Source organism: Anopheles coustani, chromosome 3 (genome assembly GCF_943734705.1).
Source record: "Anopheles coustani chromosome 3, idAnoCousDA_361_x.2, whole genome shotgun sequence".
Lineage (NCBI taxonomy): Eukaryota > Metazoa > Arthropoda > Insecta > Diptera > Culicidae > Anopheles > Anopheles coustani.
The window spans coordinates 53,464,526-53,484,151 of NC_071288.1; the positions used below are offsets into that span (position 1 = coordinate 53,464,526).

At 46.3% G+C, this 19,626-nt stretch overlaps 3 protein-coding genes across 3 annotated transcripts; 1 reads left to right on the forward strand and 2 right to left on the reverse strand.

Annotated features, from left to right (window-relative positions):
- The first annotated feature begins 518 nt into the window (after positions 1 to 518).
- On the forward strand, positions 519 to 15,864 carry LOC131262785 (uncharacterized). Its single transcript, XM_058264863.1, has 8 exons — positions 519 to 626; positions 9,905 to 9,959; positions 11,579 to 12,264; positions 12,762 to 13,225; positions 13,569 to 13,725; positions 13,997 to 14,398; positions 14,502 to 14,594; positions 14,666 to 15,864. Exons 1-8 carry the CDS (start codon positions 519 to 521, stop codon positions 15,653 to 15,655), a joined length of 2,955 nt encoding a protein of 984 aa, XP_058120846.1. The 3' UTR covers positions 15,656 to 15,864.
- A 144-nt stretch (positions 15,865 to 16,008) lies between these two features.
- On the reverse strand, positions 16,009 to 17,203 carry LOC131262795 (cathepsin B-like). The gene has a single exon (XM_058264874.1). It carries the CDS (start codon positions 17,201 to 17,203, stop codon positions 16,067 to 16,069), a length of 1,137 nt encoding a protein of 378 aa, XP_058120857.1. The 3' UTR covers positions 16,009 to 16,066.
- A 261-nt stretch (positions 17,204 to 17,464) lies between these two features.
- On the reverse strand, positions 17,465 to 18,322 carry LOC131262805 (uncharacterized). Its single transcript, XM_058264886.1, has 3 exons — positions 18,260 to 18,322; positions 18,089 to 18,202; positions 17,465 to 18,010 (listed from the first exon to the last, which is right to left on the reverse strand). The coding sequence occupies exons 1-3, from the start codon at positions 18,320 to 18,322 to the stop codon at positions 17,465 to 17,467; spliced, it is 723 nt and encodes a 240-aa protein (XP_058120869.1).
- Between the last annotated feature and the right edge of the window lie 1,304 nt (positions 18,323 to 19,626).

Genomic DNA, 19,626 nt, shown 5'->3' on the forward strand with positions numbered 1-19,626 from the left:
CCGCCTGCCCGTTACGGGTCTTCGAGTCCATGCGAAACTTTCCGTTCGGGCCACGGCGCAACAGAACGGAATCGTGAGATCTTTATCGTTAGGTCGCACGACCGTTTGGTTTGTTGGCGGCGGCTTGGCGAGGAGACTTGGGGCTCGTTCCCGTTCGCCAAAAGCTTTGACCGGGCGCAGGGTATAGAATGTTCTTCACCATTTCATGCGCGCCCGTCGCCATTCCGCAGACCCAGTCGCAGTCTCCGATACTCGCGGACAGCCTGCTCTTGCCTCGACCGTATCGCGACGAAATGCCGACCGCATCCATCATCACCGATTGGTTGTGGACGCGCCGGTCATAGAAATAGCGAATACTGTGGAGCAACAGGGTGGGCACGGGGAGAAACGACATGCTCAGCAACCTTTTCCAACAGCGCCGCCGTATGCCGTCCCTCTAAGCACGGCTAGGAATTATTATTATTATTATTTTGGGAGGATGCTGATGGCCGGGCATTGCCGTTCAAGAACCCGTAGCGATGGGTATCGCTTGTCTCGATGGTCCGGGAAAGTCGGGACATAACAGCATCGAGCAACACGTACCGTGCCGGAGTCAGTGCCTGGCGACGGGCGAAAATCGTGCCTCGGTAATAATAATGTTTTCGAAATCGGGCACTCATTTTTCTGTCGCCGTGTTTTTTTTTTCTTTGTACGCCATGCGCTGCCACCCGCAATCCTCTCGGTGTAGATCGGTGCGCCCGCCTAACGGTGACCTCTGGCTGCTGCGTCTCCCTCCTTGCCCAAACCTCTTTCGGTCCTCGGGAAGATGAACCCGTTCCGTTCACGGTTTGGGGACCACCGTAGGATTCAGGTCGGCCTCAAGGCGGCCTGCGTCGTGATGGTTTCGGTTTCCACTATCGGCCCATCGCGATCTCCCACTCTCTTTCTCTCTCACTCTCTCTCACTCGCTAGAGAAAAGCTTCCATCCTAGCTAACGCCAACAATTTCTGCAATTGCCCGCAATTGGATTCTATTGCCGCAGCTTCCTGTACTTTCTTTGTTTTCCCGAAGTCACGCTTTTCCCACCAACCCACCGAGCCATTGGCCGTCGAGATAAATTCAAAGCTGAACGGTTAAACACCCAACCCCCTTCTGGGTCATAACAAACACCATTCGACGAGAAAATAGCGGATGTGCCGCGCTTTCGCCAAAGTGCATCCGGAATTCGCGCGACACGGGGGAGTGATCCAAGCGTCGTCACCCGATATTGAGGCCTCGAAGCAGTTCACCCCTCGCTTGGCCTCATTTCGCTAACAACACAAAAAGATCGAAGGAAACGGTGATAGGAATTGCCTAAACTGATAACTTTTGATCTGGTAGCTAAACTCTGATCTACAGTTCATTGACTAACTCCCAAACTATCGAATTGCATATCGATGCAATCAAAAGGAATATGATAAAGTTGTAAAGGAATAAAACTTTTGGGGCGATCTTCGATTTATAAATTTTTTAATCGATTTGAAAGTTATGAAATTTGAGGTATACAATTTCAGAAAACAATCGCAAAGATAGATCAGAGGTTCTCAACTTTATATTTTTTATGATGAATTGTTGGTTTTTATATTGATTCTAAAAAATCCCAAAATTCATTAAAAAATCAAATGTTTTTTTGAGTGTTGATTTTGAGACTTCAATGTAATCGAATACGCATACAAAAAGGCTAGAGTGAAACAAACCTTGCAAACAATGTGTGAGCACGAAATTCACCCGGCACACGATTATTTCGCTTATTTTTGTTTAAGACATCTTAGTTTTTGGTCGATGAAAAATTTATCAAAATCCAAATTTTCTTTGAAAAACTTCTTGGAAAAATTCAGAGAATTAAATTTTTAACTCGTCCCTTAAATTGATATTTGACACCCAAGCAAGCCCGCTACTCCCCCGATATGAGCCTCATTGCCCCACGCTAATGGAAAAACCCGGCAGGAGGAATTGATGAACGTACGCGCGCAGCGCCCCTTGGCGACAGGAAGGCGTCTGTAACGAGCTTTCCGTCATGATCGTGCACATTCACGACCAGGCTAACGGTGCCAGCGCCCGCTTCTCCAATCAATCTCCTTCCGACGGCAAGCAACGGCAGCAATCAGGCCGAACTAAGCCCACAACCGGGTTGGGTTGCGCCCGAAGCGTGCTGTGCTGTTTTTTAAAAGTCGGTCAATTATGGTTCATAGTTCAAGCAGATCGAGTGGTGTGCCTTTGACAACCGTGCGGTGTACCATCGCGAAAGAGAAAGGACGACCACGACGATCGGGACGCGATCGAGACGCGATCATCACGTTTAGAAAGGGCTCTTCTATTGATCTCCATTTTCATTTGCCTCGACGTGGTTTCGTTGATGTTGCCACACCGACCCCCCCTTCGGGTGATTGTCTGAGCGGCTCAAACCTCGGCGGATGTTCCGGTGTTTTGCGATGGCTAGATTGGGTCATCGGTGCGATGGCTACAAGAGCCAAACCATGTGCGTGCGATGTTTCCTTTCGACGCTGATGACGTTGTGTTGCTCACAGTTTTGCTTTTCCACGCAACAAACAAACAATCTCAACACCCAACAGTGTTCTTCCCTCGAGTGCACCCGAAAGGGCTAGGGCGTTGGTGGGGGTAGAGGAGTGTTTTGTTTTATGAATATTAATGCTAAACAAAAATACACACCCCACCGCGGGAGTGCATACGCATATACCTCGTACGAACGATCCATTACACTCGCGACAATGTTGTTGGCACATTTTCCCATTTCCATACTGCCCCGCCGGGTGCCCCGGGTTCTTGCAGACTCCACTCAAGGGAAGCTTTTTGCAACCTCAACCAGAAAGTTGCTTTCGCACACTCGCAGTAACCCATCGCGTCGTAAATCAAGCATCAACGGGCAAATATAATTTACCCGCGACCAACTGGCACCATCCGCAGCCTGAATCGGCCCTACGAACGGGGAAAGTCTCTTTTTCCCGGCCCTGACGAATCGGAAAATTCAAATGCCGTTCTTTGTTACAGAGGATCGATCGCTTGTTGGTCGGGTTAATTTTCTTTCCAACGGCTCGGAAGCTATTTGGCAAGCTTTATTTCTGTCCCTGGCGCTTCTTAGAGGTACCGTTTTAAATGTGTGTTGGCTCTAGGCGGTTTACGATTCGTTGGATGCTAACACGCATTACCGTTAGCCACCCCGAAGCAGATGCACTTTATAAAGCACTTGTTGTATTGCCAAGTGATAGCTCCAACGATCTTCCCTATCAGTATTTACGTTTGGCTGGAAGGAGTTTCGTTTCTTAATGAAGCGAATAAGTTAGCAATTTAATAAAAAAAAGTAATTATGAAAATGAATTCAGAAAGTCTATTCTATAACAAGCATGAGCTGTTAACAGTTATTTTATCGGCTTCAGTTGTAGTTTTTATTTGTTTCGTACCTGTTCCAAAATGTTAACCCGAGGCATTACGAGAAGCACCAGTTCAAAGTTCTTTTTTTAATTAAATTAAAAAATAATAATAAATTAAATAAATTAAATTGATTTGCCTCTGAACAATTAGAATAAAATAGAAATTAGAATAAAATAAGAAATTAGAATAAAATAAAAAACCTACAAAAGTGAAAGTATCTTTTTCATTGGAGGGAAAACATCCGTTCCTTTCTTTTCCGAAACTTAAACTAAAACTTATGTGAAATGAAACAACCTTTCAACTGTCACTTCAAAAAATGTCTTTTACGAAGAAAGAAGAGGTGTCGTTTAAGCAAAGCTTGGATGAAGTAATTTCTAAATCAAAGATATTTTGAGAGTCTAAACTACCACATGCCCATGATTTGTAACCCTTTAGATTTTCTGTCCATCTAAATAATAATTTGAAAAAAAAACTAGTAATGATGACTTAGTAGAAATCTCGAATGGAAGCGAAGTTTCAGCGAAATCCTTGAAACTTTTCAAGGATTTCGAATTTCGGCAAAACAACACCATAGGTTCATAGGGAGTTTTTTTCGTCAACTAAGGCAAACTCTTTCGTTGCTTTTCAGTGCAGCATCTTGCTCATTTTATTTTTCCCTACAGCCAGTCACGGTAGCAAACCATCGTAATCGTCATCAATTGCTGCAACCCAAAAGGGTCAATTACTGTACCGATCTGACGCAAACCGTCCACTTTCCGGATGGCCCGCCATGGCATCGATTTCCTTCGGCGTTTCCTCGCCCGCGCTCATCCTGCTCGCGCTCAGCTCAAGATATTCCTGGTCCGCCCAGTTCAAACCACGCACCGCTGTTATTATCCATTTTCGGCCAGAACTATCCTGCACATTTCGTGCACCGTGTACCTGCTCGAATCCGGAGGCGAACAGGCCACGACCACCGACCGTCCTCCCCGGGGGCCTCCGAGCAGACCGGGGTGCAAAAGGAGTAAATTACATTTAAATGAAGCACACAGTTAGCCCGGGTACTGTTATTAAAAATAATCATCTTGTTTATTTCGCTTCAAAGTTCCAATCGCCACCGATGCCCATAAAACCCACGTCTCCAGCCTGCCTGCCTGCAACGCCAAACCAGAACTGTGTGTAGGTCAAGCGCCCATCCTGTGGTGACCTGTGGGGATGCTCGGTGCGTTTCACTCCGGCGCTGGGCTGGACGTCTCCCGTGCCGTCCAGAAATCACGCTACGCCCAGCGGAACCCGTCCTGCGCGTTCGGTTCGTGCGGCTTTTCGTGGCCATCCCGCGTTGTGTGCCTCAGAAACCATAAATTTGTCGACACTCACGCGACAGAAGCAGTGCCACGACGACGACGTCGAAGGCGATTGCAATGCAGCTTCTCCGCAGGGTGAGGGGGGTCTTCCATCGGTGTTCCCGTGCCTTCACAAACTATTAATTAACATATTACATCGGCGTGGAGCAGAAATCGGGAATGAATTAGTTGGCATCGACGGATCCGGTGGGCTTCCAGTGGCTAAACACATCGCGCGCTGTCTCGAATTTTTCTCGTTTCCTTCTTCCTTCCGAGCGCTAGCCGGTCGGTCGGTCGGTCGATCTTCGTAATATTTATGGCAAAATTATGCACCACCCCGATATGCTTCCCCCGCCTGGGAGGGTCGTCGATGCACACGCTGGTGTTTCTGGGTGGGTGAAAACAACGATCAAATCGAGCACGAGATCGCGATCGCAAGCTGTGCGACTGCAAACCACGTTGCGGTGTGTGAGTGTGTGTCTGTCTTCATCTTCTTCTGGGTGATCCTCCTGGACAAGATTTTCTCCGAGGGTGGTGAGCTTGGCGGGGGTCTTATCGACGATGTTTCCGGGAGCACGCTAATGACCTCGCTCCAAATCCGTGGGCTAGGGAGCGCCAAGGGATGAAGATGATCCCCCACCTCCGTGCTGGAGACTGGCAAAGTCTCCAGAGGGTAGTGGCGGCAGTCGCAAGAAGGTGATCCGATTTGTGGCCATAAGAACGGTTACGAAACGCCGATGTTTGAAAATGAAGACCCCGCGGCACGATCTGCAGTCACCCATCAATGTCAAATCACTGTCCTAACCTTCTGACCCACGGAGAAGCGGACGAGCGCCAAGAACGGCCAACCAACAGAGGAGCCGTGCGTCGCTTCTCCGAGGTACTCGAAAGCATCTCGAAGGCGAGCGGGGCCATCAATTTCTACATCTTTGCGCCGGCCGCACCTTCGGCCTGCCTCGAGCACGCGAGCAAGCGTTGCTTTGCTCCGGGCCAGGAGGTTCCAGGAACGAGGGGGAGGGGTGAGGGCACCCGCGAGGGGCACTTTCAAAGCGTGATTGCTTTGCCACCATTAAATAATGACCGTTATTTTCGGTTCAATTTCCGACATAATTGTTTTCCCCACACACCCCGCGCAGCAGCGGGTGAGCTTCAATGCAAACACGCATAGACACACACACACATACACCTACTTACAAACACTTCACCATTAAACCGTTGCCGCAGTTTCGGTCCGGTGCAGCTGTGGCGAAAACACAAGAAATCAAGAAGTAGGTACCGCACCGCTTACACCGTCGGTTTCGGAGGGAACAAATTCGGAAATTGCCGTCTCAATTATTTGCGAAGGTTTGTTCTCGCGAGCCGAGCTCGCAAGACACTTCTCCTTGGGACGGACGATCGTCTACGCGAACGTGCCGGATGATGAATCACCCATCACCGTCAGCCGATCAACGAAGACTGATTGCGCAAGTTGCAGTTGCAGCGGCAGCTTTGCGACTTCTCGTACCATTCCAATTCGCTTTCGAGCAGCTAGCCGAGGGAAGGTGGAAACGAGGGAAGCAATCGAATCGATTCTAGCAGCATGCAATTATCTGGTGGCCCGATTCTGTGGTCGACGGCTGGTGACGGAGGGGGGTGGGAGGAGCAGAATCCATTGATTGACGCGTCATCCTCGCGGCGTGATGCGCACTATGCGGTTTGACATTTTGCACGCCATATCGGGGGGCCTAGTTCTGAGGGAATGATTTATGGCCCCGTTTCGATGATCTGCCGCTGGTGGGACAGCCCCAAGGAAAACACCTCGCCGAGGGTGTACAACTGTGCTTCTGCTTCCTTCGCCTTTCGCCAAGAGCAATGTGGAACAACCAACGACGGGATTATGCCTTGTGATCGACCAGCGCCAGCAACGAATCAAGGTACCGGGTGATAAATCCGATGAAGGAAAGTGGCATCCTCCTCGATCCATTCAGTGATCAGCTTACCTCCGTTCGACAGTGATGTTTACCATCTTCGCACTTTGTATGTTTTATATGAGTTACTTTCGTGTGCTTGAGGTTTGTCGCTTTGTTGTATATTTCTTTTACTTTTTCAAAGAGTGAGTTGTTAAAAGTTTCAAGTAAGCTGTAAATCAATTATTATTACTTATTTTCATTAATCAATATAGTAATTTAATTTGTTTCTACAATGAGCATGGAACAAAGAAAATGGAGAAATGTATAAAGAATCGCATACTGGAGTGAAACTAAAAAAAATAGTCTTTATAATTGTCTTATTGCACAATCTTTTATCGCACCCAAATACTTATAATTTAGCATATTCTAAAAATGTGTAACAATCTATTTTTTTGTGTGGCAAACTATTCTCTATTCATCATCTATTTTTGTGTGTGGGTATTTATTTATTTTTTTTTCAATTATTGAAAAAAACATTGAAACATCATTTAATAATAAATGACTGCACAGGCTTAAACAGGCTCTAAAAGTCTATTCAAAAAGCTGTTATAAAATTTTTTTTTGAGGAAATGTAAAGGAAAACATCGCTGAGGTCGTAGATCGTCAATCAAACACGAAATGTTTATGATTCTGCTTAAAAAAACTAAAGTAAACTGACAATGGCTTAATTGCATTTAATTCGTACATGTTTTAGTTATAAGATGTTTGATAATGTTCAAAATTCAAAGGTATTGTGAATTGGAAGTCTGCTAATGTCAATTACATACATAGAACTATCTTTTAATGTTCCTATCATTACATTTATCTGTATGATATTTTGCATTCGTCATGCAAACAAATTAGATATCGATGATAGCAAAGCGTGTAGAGCGATCAGTAAGCAATAAGTACATCCGTTAACAATGACCTAAACAAATCAATTGACGTTGGGTGGTCGTTCTGCCTTCTTCGAACTTGTAAAGCGCATAATTTAGGTAATTGAAAGATGTTTCAACAACTTTACGTTCGCTGGAGTTTGAAGAAGCCCTGTCCAAAACAAAACATAGAGATCGAATAGATTAGTGTCTTTCTTTTTCTATTTTCCTGTTTCTGCTGATCCGTATATATTTTTCCAATCCGTGAACATATGGCAGAATTAGGGGTTGGCGGTCCGCCAGCCAGCACACCAGATGTCGGGTTGATCGGATCGATGGTTTCGAAAGGCCGAGGAGAAATGGAAGATGCGTCGAGGAAGTAGGCAATCTCTTCCCAAAAACATGACCCATGGCAAATGGTCAGATGGTCTAGCGCGTACGCCTCCAGCATGGATCGTCTTTCGCGTCCACGTCCGAAGAATGGATCGTCATAACATTCCGTTATCCGTGGAATTAGTGTTGATCGACTTGATGGCTGCAATGGTCGGTCGGTTGGTTCGATCGATACCGTTGCCGCACCGTATGATTGGGGCCGGAGAAAGAGAAATGTTGCCCATTCACAAATGATGATCACCATGGTCAGCATTACGACCACATGAACGACGAGCGGGGCCACACGTGGCGGATGAAGATGCCGAATAAAAGCTCTACCCCCCACTAATGGGACGAAAGAGTTTTACGTCTAATAATGACGCACACGTGGACAGGGTACTCAATGCCACTGCGAGGAAGTGTGTGCAAGCTTCATGGCGTGTTATTAATGTTGTATCTTGAAATGGCTGAGGTTGAGAAAATACAACGGACAGGAGGAAACGGAGACAGGGTCCGAATCATGTTCGTTAATGACAAAGTGTAGTGTAAGGTTTTTGAAAGTATTCATCACATGTTTACATGATTAATGGAATTAATCGCTGGGAAGATTTTTGGGGTGTGATGGAGCAAAATATTTTATTCACAAAGATTGATAGATAGATCCGAGGCTGAAAAGTCCATTCTATATTTAGAAATGTGTCTTACTACCTTGTTTAAACGCAGATTTTATTTAAATTTCCAGCAAATTCAATTGTGTTTAACCATATAACGTAACAATTTTCTATTAATTTCAATAAAATGTTAACTTCAAGTGGAGAGCTGGTACAGATTATCAACACTTGTTTGGTCAGTAGTTCAGTGCTGTAATTTTGGGTTTTCGTACATCCATCTACAGATCAACAGAGTGAAGCTTCAAACTATACTGCTGTGAAAACATAATATGATGTTTTAAATGACATGCATGCTGGGCTGTAAGCTATATTTCTCAATAGTAGATATAAAGTTTGTAAACTTCCGTCGTTGCACAGATTAATCGTTAGCTTCTTTCAAAATCCAACTATTAGTTTTCCATTCTCGAGACCCGCTAACACTACCTAACGTTCATACTTTCTAGATGAGAAAGTAATAGGCAAATACCGTTCTTTCCCACAGCATTGCCACCACAAAAAGTGGCAAATAATCATAAAATAATGTTAAGCGAAGTTTCCATCGCCCACTTGCAGCTTCCAAGCACGCTGTGTCCAACGGGGTTCCAACTGCATCAACTTCTATTCTTCGCTGTTACCGCTCGCCCTGGGACTGGCTTTTCCCAAAGGTAGGGATTTTTTTTACGTACAGTGCCACCTTTGCGTTCCCCTAAACGGCGCCCCGCGTCGATACGTACTCGCTAGCATCAGTCTCCAGTTCCACTCCAAGCTTATGCAACATGGCAGTATTTCACAGCTGCACTCGCTGCACACACTTCTCCACACCTTCTCCATCCCAAGGGGCAACGGATTTCTAACGTCCTTTTCGCACTGTCTAGAAGCAAACAACGTCTCCACACAACCTCTACGGGCGGAAGAGAAGGGAGAACTTAAAAGACACCAAAGCAATGATCGCCAAGACAGCTCGTGAATGTTGCTCTTTGTCAGAGCCGGCAGTCGGACAACGTGATCGGGGGTCCGATGATGTACGGGAACGGGTCGAGTCGAGGGGACACCCGAGGAGACCTGACTGATGCTGCCTTACCCGTTGGTGAAGTAACGCACCCTCACGCAAAAAGGTGCACCAACGGCTCCGGTGGATGGGAGCTACGGGAAGGGGCGGGAGGTAAAGTTCTCACGCTCGGATAAGAAAACATTAGAAAGAGAGCCCCAGCACGCGGGCGCACGAGCCCCGAGCAGCAAGGAAGGAGGTGGCGAATTGTAATTTATTTTATTGCTGGCAGCGATTTTGTTGTTTTACGCTACTCAAAAGCCTTTCCACTTAACTCCCCTTGTGTCTGGTCCGGGTCCAGCAGCCCCAGGAGTCGCAAGCCACTACCGGTGAGGCTCGTACCGAGGCTCGCATTGGTACGGCCCGGCAGGATCTTTGAGAAGTGAACCGTAAGTCGAGCTGCTTTCATTCAACAAACGTGCTGCTCCACGTTCTCTCGACTTCGAATGCCGCACCGGAATCTTCATCACGTTTCGTCAATGAGCTGTCTCTCGAGCCCGGAGGGTGCAAGGCTTCATATCTTGGGCACCGGTTGTCTTCTCCTCGAGCCCAGCTTCGCAATGGATCAGCGCCCATGCTGTGCACTGTGCCGGGCGGTGTCGTAAGATGGCTTCGCAAACCGTCGTAAAATGTAACAAACTGTAATCAAATGTAATGAATTTCCGTCACTCCCAACCGACGTGAGACGGGATACCCCCCCCACCATTGGTGTTGGCTCAAAGAACCTGTACCGTTTACCCATAACACGGGCTTACTGTCCGTCGCCAGGTGTCCAAAATGGCCCTACTGGCCCCTATGAGGAGCGGTCTTTGAACACATGAACACTTCGTGGGATACCATAGATACGAATCGATGTCTTTAGAAGTCAACAAATTTGTCGCACACTGCAGAGTAGGTCAGCTTGATGACTAATGCCACCAGCTACAACAGGCAAACAGCCAGCTGACGTATTTGACATGATCAAATTGGAGGATAAAACATCATTCGCTACCTTGAACTACGATCGCTGGAGAACGTTGCATGACCCTGATCCCATGGATGGTCGGGAGGGGCGGAGAGAGAAATGTTATATGTACCCAAATTGTCAATGCACTATATCTGGTGGTTTGTTGCCAAGCTTGTCGATCAGTACAACATTAGGGTATTATTTGCAGCCCGTAGGGTTTGGCTCTAGCGCTACAGCTGCACTACCCAATGAGGTCAAACAGCTGTTCCATGTTGTCGCTGTGAATAGAGGAACACAAGAAAACCTGTTTTCAGCTTCGCCACATTTACCTCTGCTTTGATTTGCATACATATCACAACAATAAGGGTTCTAGTTAGGCTGAATGCGAGCATACGAACTAGAGACGCCTTGGAATATACAATAATCAAACATTGAGCTCACAAATCCGGTCATTATGTATATTGTTCCTACAATTATGTGTACCCTTTGAAACTTTAATTTTCTCTAGAAGGATACCGAGATAGCTTTGCTAGTACGAACACATACGAGAGACCTATCGATCCTCGTACCTTCATGTTGTTCTATCTGTTGAGAAACATTGTTGTATGATCTCTAATTAAAGGTGGTGCGTGTCTAATCTTTTTCTATTACTCAGCATAAAGTAGTACTAAACAAGGTACTAAAAGTTAAAGTTAATATCTTCCTACAGTATTAAGCAAGACAAAAATGTATCCAAAACAAGAAGGAGAGAAAAAAATAAACTGTTTACTATTTATACAAATGAAAACTTCTAATACCATGAACATTTCACACAGTTTCAAGGATCGTAATATATCCTTATGCACTAAATGTATTGATTATTGTTCAATTGCAAGAAAATAGTTGCTACAATCGTGTATGCATAAAAATATACTGTGACTAAATGGTTGAGTGATTATCAATTCTTTATTCAAACTAAAAATCTTTACTAGATACTGGATGCGTGCGACATTGATTCCTAACCTTTTTCTTCTTCTCCAAATTCCACAGGAGACACACCCAGTGCAATGGAACCATCCGAACCGAGTGGACCAGCGTCACTGCTACTACCGAATCCCTCGCCCCTACTGACGCCGTACAATTCGGCGGCCAAGAAAACACCTCATGTGGCCGGTGCAGCCCTCCCAAACCATGGTAGCTGCGGAGCACCGGGGTCACTGCGCCCCAAAGGTCACTACCGCTCGTCCTCACTCGAGAATAACCCGTTCCACCCGCACCCCAGCAGCATGCCAATCATTGGCCTGAGCATCGCCCAAGCGAGCTTCACGGGAACGCTAAAATCGCGCCGGGAACAGAAGCGAATCTCCGACTTCCTCAACAGGCAGTCGACGTCGTCCGGTCTCGGCGTCGGTAGCAGCGGCGCCAGCTCGTTGACACTGGTGGCCGGAACCACCAGAGAGCCCCAGTCTGAGAGCAGCCTGCGGAAGGCGCACTTTGAGAACATTCGAGAAATTTTCGAAAAGAACAATAGTAAAACGGCAGCCGCCCAGCAACAGCAGCACCAGTACCCGAAGGTAAAGCTTCCGACGCCTCAGCTGACCACGCCGTCTGCTGTCATGACGAACGTTCCGTCGGTCTGCGAACCCGGACCTGCGGGCGGAAGCGCCTCGACGCTGGGGATACCGATCGACGATAAGCCACCGAAAATTCAAGCTTGCAGCGGTATCCTTGGGAAGGTAATATTGACTTATAATCTCTTCTAATATTCTAACACACCTTTAACTTTGGATTTTTGTTATGATTTAATTCATTTTTATTCCATTTATTCAATTCAATACAAGATAATGATGTTGTTCAAACGAGCCATAACATTTAAAAATTGGACACTTTGCATTAAGTTGCCTAAAATCAAATATTAAGTATCCTGTTCGGTCGAGCCTTAACATTTTACATTTAAAAACGATACATTCAGTTGCTTAAAATCCGCATATGGAAATATGTTTTTTTAAACTGCCAAATAAATCAATCAATGGTGCTCGGTTTATTGTCACTTTGTAATGTAGTTTGATTTGGTACGCTCATTGGGGGCACATTCTAGTTCACATCAATTGGCCAAATCTAAAGCTTTAAACAGTTCTTTGATGAAGATTAGGTTTACACACTTTTAACTCGTGCCCCTTAAACATAGTGATGAAATTTTTTATTCATATGTTCTATTTTCCTATTCTTCCAGGGCAAACAAGTGATCCGCCCGATTGCCTTCAAACCAGTTCCTTACAAATGTAACACACCAAATTACGGAGCCCCGATCGGAGGACGCCTGACGGAATTAAGCGACCGGTACGGCTCGACACCGTCGCTCGGTCCTACGATGAGCCTGCAGTACAAATTCGGCAGCACGACCGATCTGCACCATCTGCAGCAGCAGCATCAGCAGAGCAGCAGTGGAAGCAACGGAGCCACTCCGATCGCCTCCGTCGGTCCGTGCTCTGGCAGTAGCTCAATGACCGCGTCGATCGGGCCGGGTTGCAGTATGATGAGCAGCAGCTTCCACCAGCACTATCACCCCCATCACCAGTACAGTACCTTAACGCGCAAGGGCTCCTCGACCATACCCTTCAAGACGTACGACAGTTTAGAGTCGATCCTGAAGCTGCCGGATAGCATGGTCGCGTCTTACTCCAATCCTAGCCATAGGTAGGTGTTCGAAGGGTTCAATGCTATGCTGTGATGTGAGCTCAACTGGAGAAGATCAGAATCAAAATATTTGGCTAAACAACAAGTTGATTGAATATAACGTCTACAGTTTCTGCAACGTTTATCGGTTACATCAACTTATAGAATACGATGTGTATCAGCTTTAAAATTACTTTCATGCGTATTTTCTGAGTTAAGGATTTTATGCAAGGAGGAAACTATTAGTTTCAATCGTGTTTTAACAACTTTGGTTATAATTTTGAACATTAAAACAAAAGAGAGATGAGTTGCTCATTTCATGCAACAATGATATTATATTGACAAAATCCTCTTTTGCTTATAGTCTCTACCATCAACAAGATGGCCTCGATATGGCACCGTCACCCTCCGACTCGGGCATTTCCGAGCTGGAGGCCGCCCTGCGTGATCGCGACTCCGAGCTGGCCTACCTGCGGCAAACGATGGAGCACAATGAACAAGTAATATTCAAAGTTCATCAGGTTGGTAGTGTGCTGTGATTTTGGATGCATTTAGTTCCGGTGGGATGGTATTTAGAGGGGCGAAATGGTTGGCGAGATTAGTGTGCGTGTTAGGGTTCCATGGTGTTCCTCTAACTGTAACGAAAAGCTTGGCTTCACTTAAACTATTGACCAACGTAACGCTTCTTGCTTTCACGCTGAAACCTCAAAAAGAAGGAGCATACAGCTTCGACGGTTGCTGCGAGGCTTAAAATTATGAAGCATTTTTTTTACTTGTGTATTTTACCCGCAGGATAAGGAGAAGCACTGGGAGCAAGAGCTGAATCGTCTGAAAGCGATCCATGAGAGCCGATTACGTGCCGGAGCGCAGAAGGTTCACAAACTCGAGCAGCTGCTAATGATGCAAACGTTCCAGCTGCGGCAGGACAAGAAACGGCTCCAGGAGGACAATGCCCGGTTGCATTCGGATATGGCACTGGCGAAGGACCAAACGGAGCAGCAAAAGTCGGAGATGGGTCAGCTGCGGTTGGGCGCGAAAGAACTCAAGGATCAGAATGGGGACCTACTGGATGAAATTCAGATGCTCCGTCGAGTGATTAGTGATCTGAAGGAGCGGCTTGAGGAGAGTGAGTGGAAGCTGTGTCAAAAGAATGGAGAAATTGCACTCATGAAAACTCAGCTGAAAGACGCGCAGGTTCGTTGCGTTACCACATTGACGAAAAGTTTGTAGTTTCCCTGGCGATTTCTAATGAGCAATTCCTTTCCATTTATTTCATATCATGGTCTCGTTCATGCAGGCGGAAATGGCCGCTAAAGATCATGAAATTGTCCAGTTGAAAGCAGACCAGAAACTTCAAAACTATGATGAAATCAGTTTAAAGAAGTCAGAGGTTAGTCAATAGAATAGCTCGATTCTTCGTTGGCACCTAGCGTTTTAATTTCTTCACCATTTTCTTTGCAGATCAAAAAGGAGCTCGATTTTGATCTGGAAATATCCCAGCTCAATCGTATTGTCATCTTCAAGGATCAAATCATTGTGCTGATGAACAACGAAATACAGAAGTTACGAAAGGAACTGTCTGACATTTCGATCCTGCGAGGCTACGAAGGCGCACCGCCCGGCCGGTACGCTCGGTACAAAAAGAAGCTCGAGCTCGTGGCACAAAAGTTCGAGGAAGCGGAGCGCAGCGATAGCAATAATAATAATAACCAGACTAGCAATAGTGGCAGCAACAGACCAACAGAGCCTCCTTCCACCGAGAAGAAGGAAAGCAAGTCGGCCGTAGTTCCGTCGGCCGTGATCTCCAGCAGCGATATCATACGGAACTACTTCAACAGCAAGCTGGAAATGGATAAAAAGCTGTTCCTGAGCTCGCAGATCTGCAACTACTCCGACGAGGACAAGTCGAACATAATTGACGCATACGGTAGTGGCAAGCAGGTGGGTATGGCCGACATTACCCTCGACTTGAGCAGTCTCCTTCCGGGCACGCTACCCGTGACAACAAATTCCACCGCGGACGATGAGGTTCCCGCGATCATCACTACTCAAGAAACCTACCACCACCAGAGCTCCTCGGACGATGACTACAAATCCATGACTCCGACGCCGGAGCACGAGAACGAGGATGGAGATAACGAAGCTCAATCCAAGGATTCTCCAGCCCTAAAAGGGAGCGGGAAAACGGTAGGTCATAAAACACCACTCTGCACTGACGGTGAACTCGAGCGGTTGAAAGATGAACTCGTGTCCTGCCGGGAGAATTTCGAGCAGGAAAAGGCGAAATGGGCCGACGAGAAGGAGAAAGTTCTCATCTACCAACGCCAGCTACAGAAAAACTACGTCGATATGTGCAAACGGACGCAACAGCTTGAGGAACAGCTGAAGGCGTTGCAAACGAAGTCGGCCGGTGATCCGGCTAGAGCGGACGCTAAAAACAACGGGGCTTAAGTGAGAGAAGTTTGTGTAGACAATTTAACCCATCGAGGGAATTCTATTTAAGGATTAGATTTCTGTGAGTGTGCACTTATAGCGTTTGTATTGTGTTGTATTGCGTTTGCCAATAATCTTGCCCACTTCAGCTATATATGTTTGTGTGTGTTTGTTTTAAAGGAAGACACGGACTATTCTGCACAAAACAAGATTCTGTAAGCCGCTACTAATAATTTAAGAGATTAAAAGAATTTTCTTGACATGTTACATACATTATCATTAAAACGAAATGCATGTTTTCTGTTGAACGTAAAATAAGTGTAGTGAATTATCACAGAAAAAGCAACACAACCGAATTCTATTCACTTGCATATATTGTATAAACATATAAAGTAGTTCCTTGCATCAACCTTCATTGATAAGCGATTTCTAGCGGAACAGGGGAAGTCCGGTGACGACGTTCGCTTCGACTCCCAGGTGATCCTCGCCTCGGACAAACTTGAAGAAGCCACCATCGCCCCACTCGGCTCCCCACGAGTTCGCACACAGCCAGAACTTGACTCCGTTCTCCTCACCCCAACCCATCACCTTGACGGCATGTGTGCCGAAGCGCACACCGAACGCATGGCGGTAGACGCCGCTCTTGTACTGCAAAAAGTCGGTGAACACGGTGAAGGAGGTCTGCACCGGGCCAAAGTTGTACAGCTCGTACATGATGCGCTCCTCGTCCTTGGGCACGGCGTACGCTACCCGACCGTAGTGTTTGTCTTCCGCGTAGGTCGTGTTGTATCCTGGCTGGCAGGTGCGCATACAACGCGGAGCCTCACTTGGGTCAACCTGCTTCTTGCACACATCGAACGGGTACGACTGGCAGCCATCGTGCGAACCGTACGCTCCACCACTGGTGATGCCATTCTCGACCCAGTACTGCCAGACCGCACTCGGCGCTCCTCCCTCGCATCCAAAGCCGCAACGGTGACAGCAGGACACAACGTCGTACGCACCGAAGTTGAACTGTTCCTTTCCTTCCGAGTGCACACACCAACGGTCGGTCATGGCAGACACAGCCGAAACGGCGTAGCTCGAACCACAGCATCCCTGGTTACGTACCACGTTCATGCTCGGGCAGTAGGTCCATTTCTGGCGAGCATCGAACGATGCTGGCAGCGGTTCATACTCCTTCTTCAGCACGAAGCCCAGCGGAAGCTGATATTTCAGCGCCTGTTCCGGCAGTACTCCAGTCATGTAGGAATGGCTAGGTTGCGCATTCACTCCCGCCTTCCAGGTGCGAGTGCGGTTGTTGATGGCCGCCACAAACTGCTCCTGAGACGGAACCACACTGCCGAAGCCGGTGTGGAAGTACTCCGGGGCCGCGGATCCATAGTAGGCGTTGCGCGACCGGTACGAAGAATAGTCTCGGTAGTTCGGCTGCGGCTGGTGCGAGTTTTCGCCGCTGCTGTTCTTCACGAACAACTTGAATGAAAGGTTGTTCTCGGCGCTACCAACCGCAAGGCTGCCTTGAAGACAGAAAAGTCCGATAACGGCCAGCGTTGTATACGGTCCCATGATGCCTGTAGCACTTAGCTCTGATGAGCGACTGGCGTAATCAATGTCAGGGCCAAACGCTTTAAATACTGTTCCTGATCGTTATCAATCGAAGCTACTCACGAGTTGGTCATCGTCCTGTTGATGGATTTGTTTATTAAGTAACACGCGATCATCCTCCAGAGCCTTTGGTTGCTGCATATTTGTTTTTATTTTAATGCAATTCATCGACTGTGAAATTTAGTCTACAGAATTTCAGCCATAGCTGCACATGTTTATAATTTAGATTTGTTTGGTCCTCGGTGCTATCGCCTCGGGGAATTCGGTCCGGTCATCGCCTTTTGGAAACCAACCACTTAGCGGAGACTGCAGCATCCTTTTCTGTGATATTGTTTTCTCTCGCTTCGCTATTAAAGCGGCAAGCTCCTCCGAAGGCCTTCGTTTGATTTGTGCCACCTTACCGAAACCTTCCACCCGGCCACCGAAAAATTTAACTCTAGCACCCGTTTCACTACCGTCGACTGGAAGAACAATCGCATCGCATCGGTTACGAATGTCTTGCACGAGAGCGATAGCCTGACGGCAACTGATACTTTCCGGTCGATCGAGTATACGATCACGGATGTGGTCGATTTCGTTTAGCAAAAAACCGGTCGGATCATTCGGAAGGCACACCTTGCAGCCTCCCGGTTTCCGTGACGACGGTTGTGGGTTCCGTTGTGGTGTTGTGTTCAAGTTTTCGTTACCACCGATGCCGGTGGTATTCGGATGCTTCCTGGAAGGATCTTTTCGGACAGTACTTGTACTGCTATTTGGCTTTCTGATGCTCTTTGGAAGTGGGGTAGGAGATCGCGTTGATGGAGGCTGTGTCCTACCATTATGATCAAAATTCGCTACATTATTTACGACCAATGACGATGCTCGATTCAGCAGGATACTTGGTGCTGTTTGAGGCCGCTCGTGAGATTTCTTTTGCGTTAAATGTTGACTACGTATTTCGCTAGATTTCAAAAGATATGACTAGAAATTTAAAGTGAAGCGTGAATTCTGTGTCAATTAAGGATTTGCTTTTCTTACCATTCGACAGGGACTGTCTCTGAAAAATTCACGAAAGAATTTAGCACCTGCATTAGCGGCCATGTTCACGTGATGTTATAATTTCTTTGAAACCAAACTAATTTTCAACGTGTACTGCGATGTAAAATATGTTGGGGTTGTGTTTTCAAAACTATACCAGTTTGGCCTGCTGACATTGCCTAAATTTGAGTAATGTCTGTTGCATAACTGTGGGATCTGTTCGACAGAGGTCATCGAAACGGTTAAGCGGTTAGCGCCCTCTACCGGGTTACCACGGCTTTTCGGCCTGCTTGGATTTGAATTCTAAGCTCCAACGGACTTTTATTTGCCGTTGACTGGTTACACGGGCCCCGTGTTGATGACAGAACTTGCATTGAAATCTGGTGAAGATTATGTGGTAGATTCAGTAAATCAAAGCCACGGCCCGCTTAGACGACTTAAGCAGTATCAAACTGTGATAGGCTAATCCACATTCCGATTATTCTGTATCAAATATTGGCCAGACCACGGGTGGGCTATAACATCCTCATGGCTGAATGGCAATGGAACATTGATCGGGACGATAAGATGAGCTGTTGGTCACTAAAGGCTTTACCTGTGGGATGTGTTACAGTTAGAGACAACATTAGATCTGGAGAGCAATTTCAAAGCTTGGTGCCTTAGAGACAAAACCTCCTGCTTTACTGTAAGGTCATTGAATTGACCTTTGGCCATGGACACACCCGCCAATTTTCAAAAACATGTACAGCTGTATGTAGAAGTAGAAGAAGTAATACATTCAAAACATTTCTGTATTCAGTTCTGTAGTTACATTCAAGCAACAGTTGGAACACAGCTTCTTTGTACCTGCAATTTGAAGCTATATCCTGTTTTATTGATACACAGTTTAATACAGTTTTAACGAATTTTACGAATACATCCAATTTGTACATTGAAGTCTTTGTGCAATACACACATATTACAACTCTCCCTATCATTCAAATTGGGATGGTTGATAATTCATTAAACGGTTGATCTATCAGACAAAATTTGGTGAACAAAGAAAACATTGATCATAGAATGGTCACATAAATTATAAATGGCGAACTTTTAAAAATTCAACCATGAGTTATTCGGAAAAGGGAGATAAGATTTTAAAGATATGCAAATTGTATCGATTTGTTATGTGTATTTTGTTTTTCTTACTTTTCAAAAATGAACCAACCGTTTTGGAGATGAACGATCCGAAATAAATCACATCAAGCTGACTCGTCAGTAGCTTCAGTGTCAACGTAGCTGATCCCATTGAAAGTGAAAACATCGTGGCGGTCGTTGAACTGTATCCGCTTCTCTTTTGCCGCATTTTCGTATCCCCCACCCATTTACAA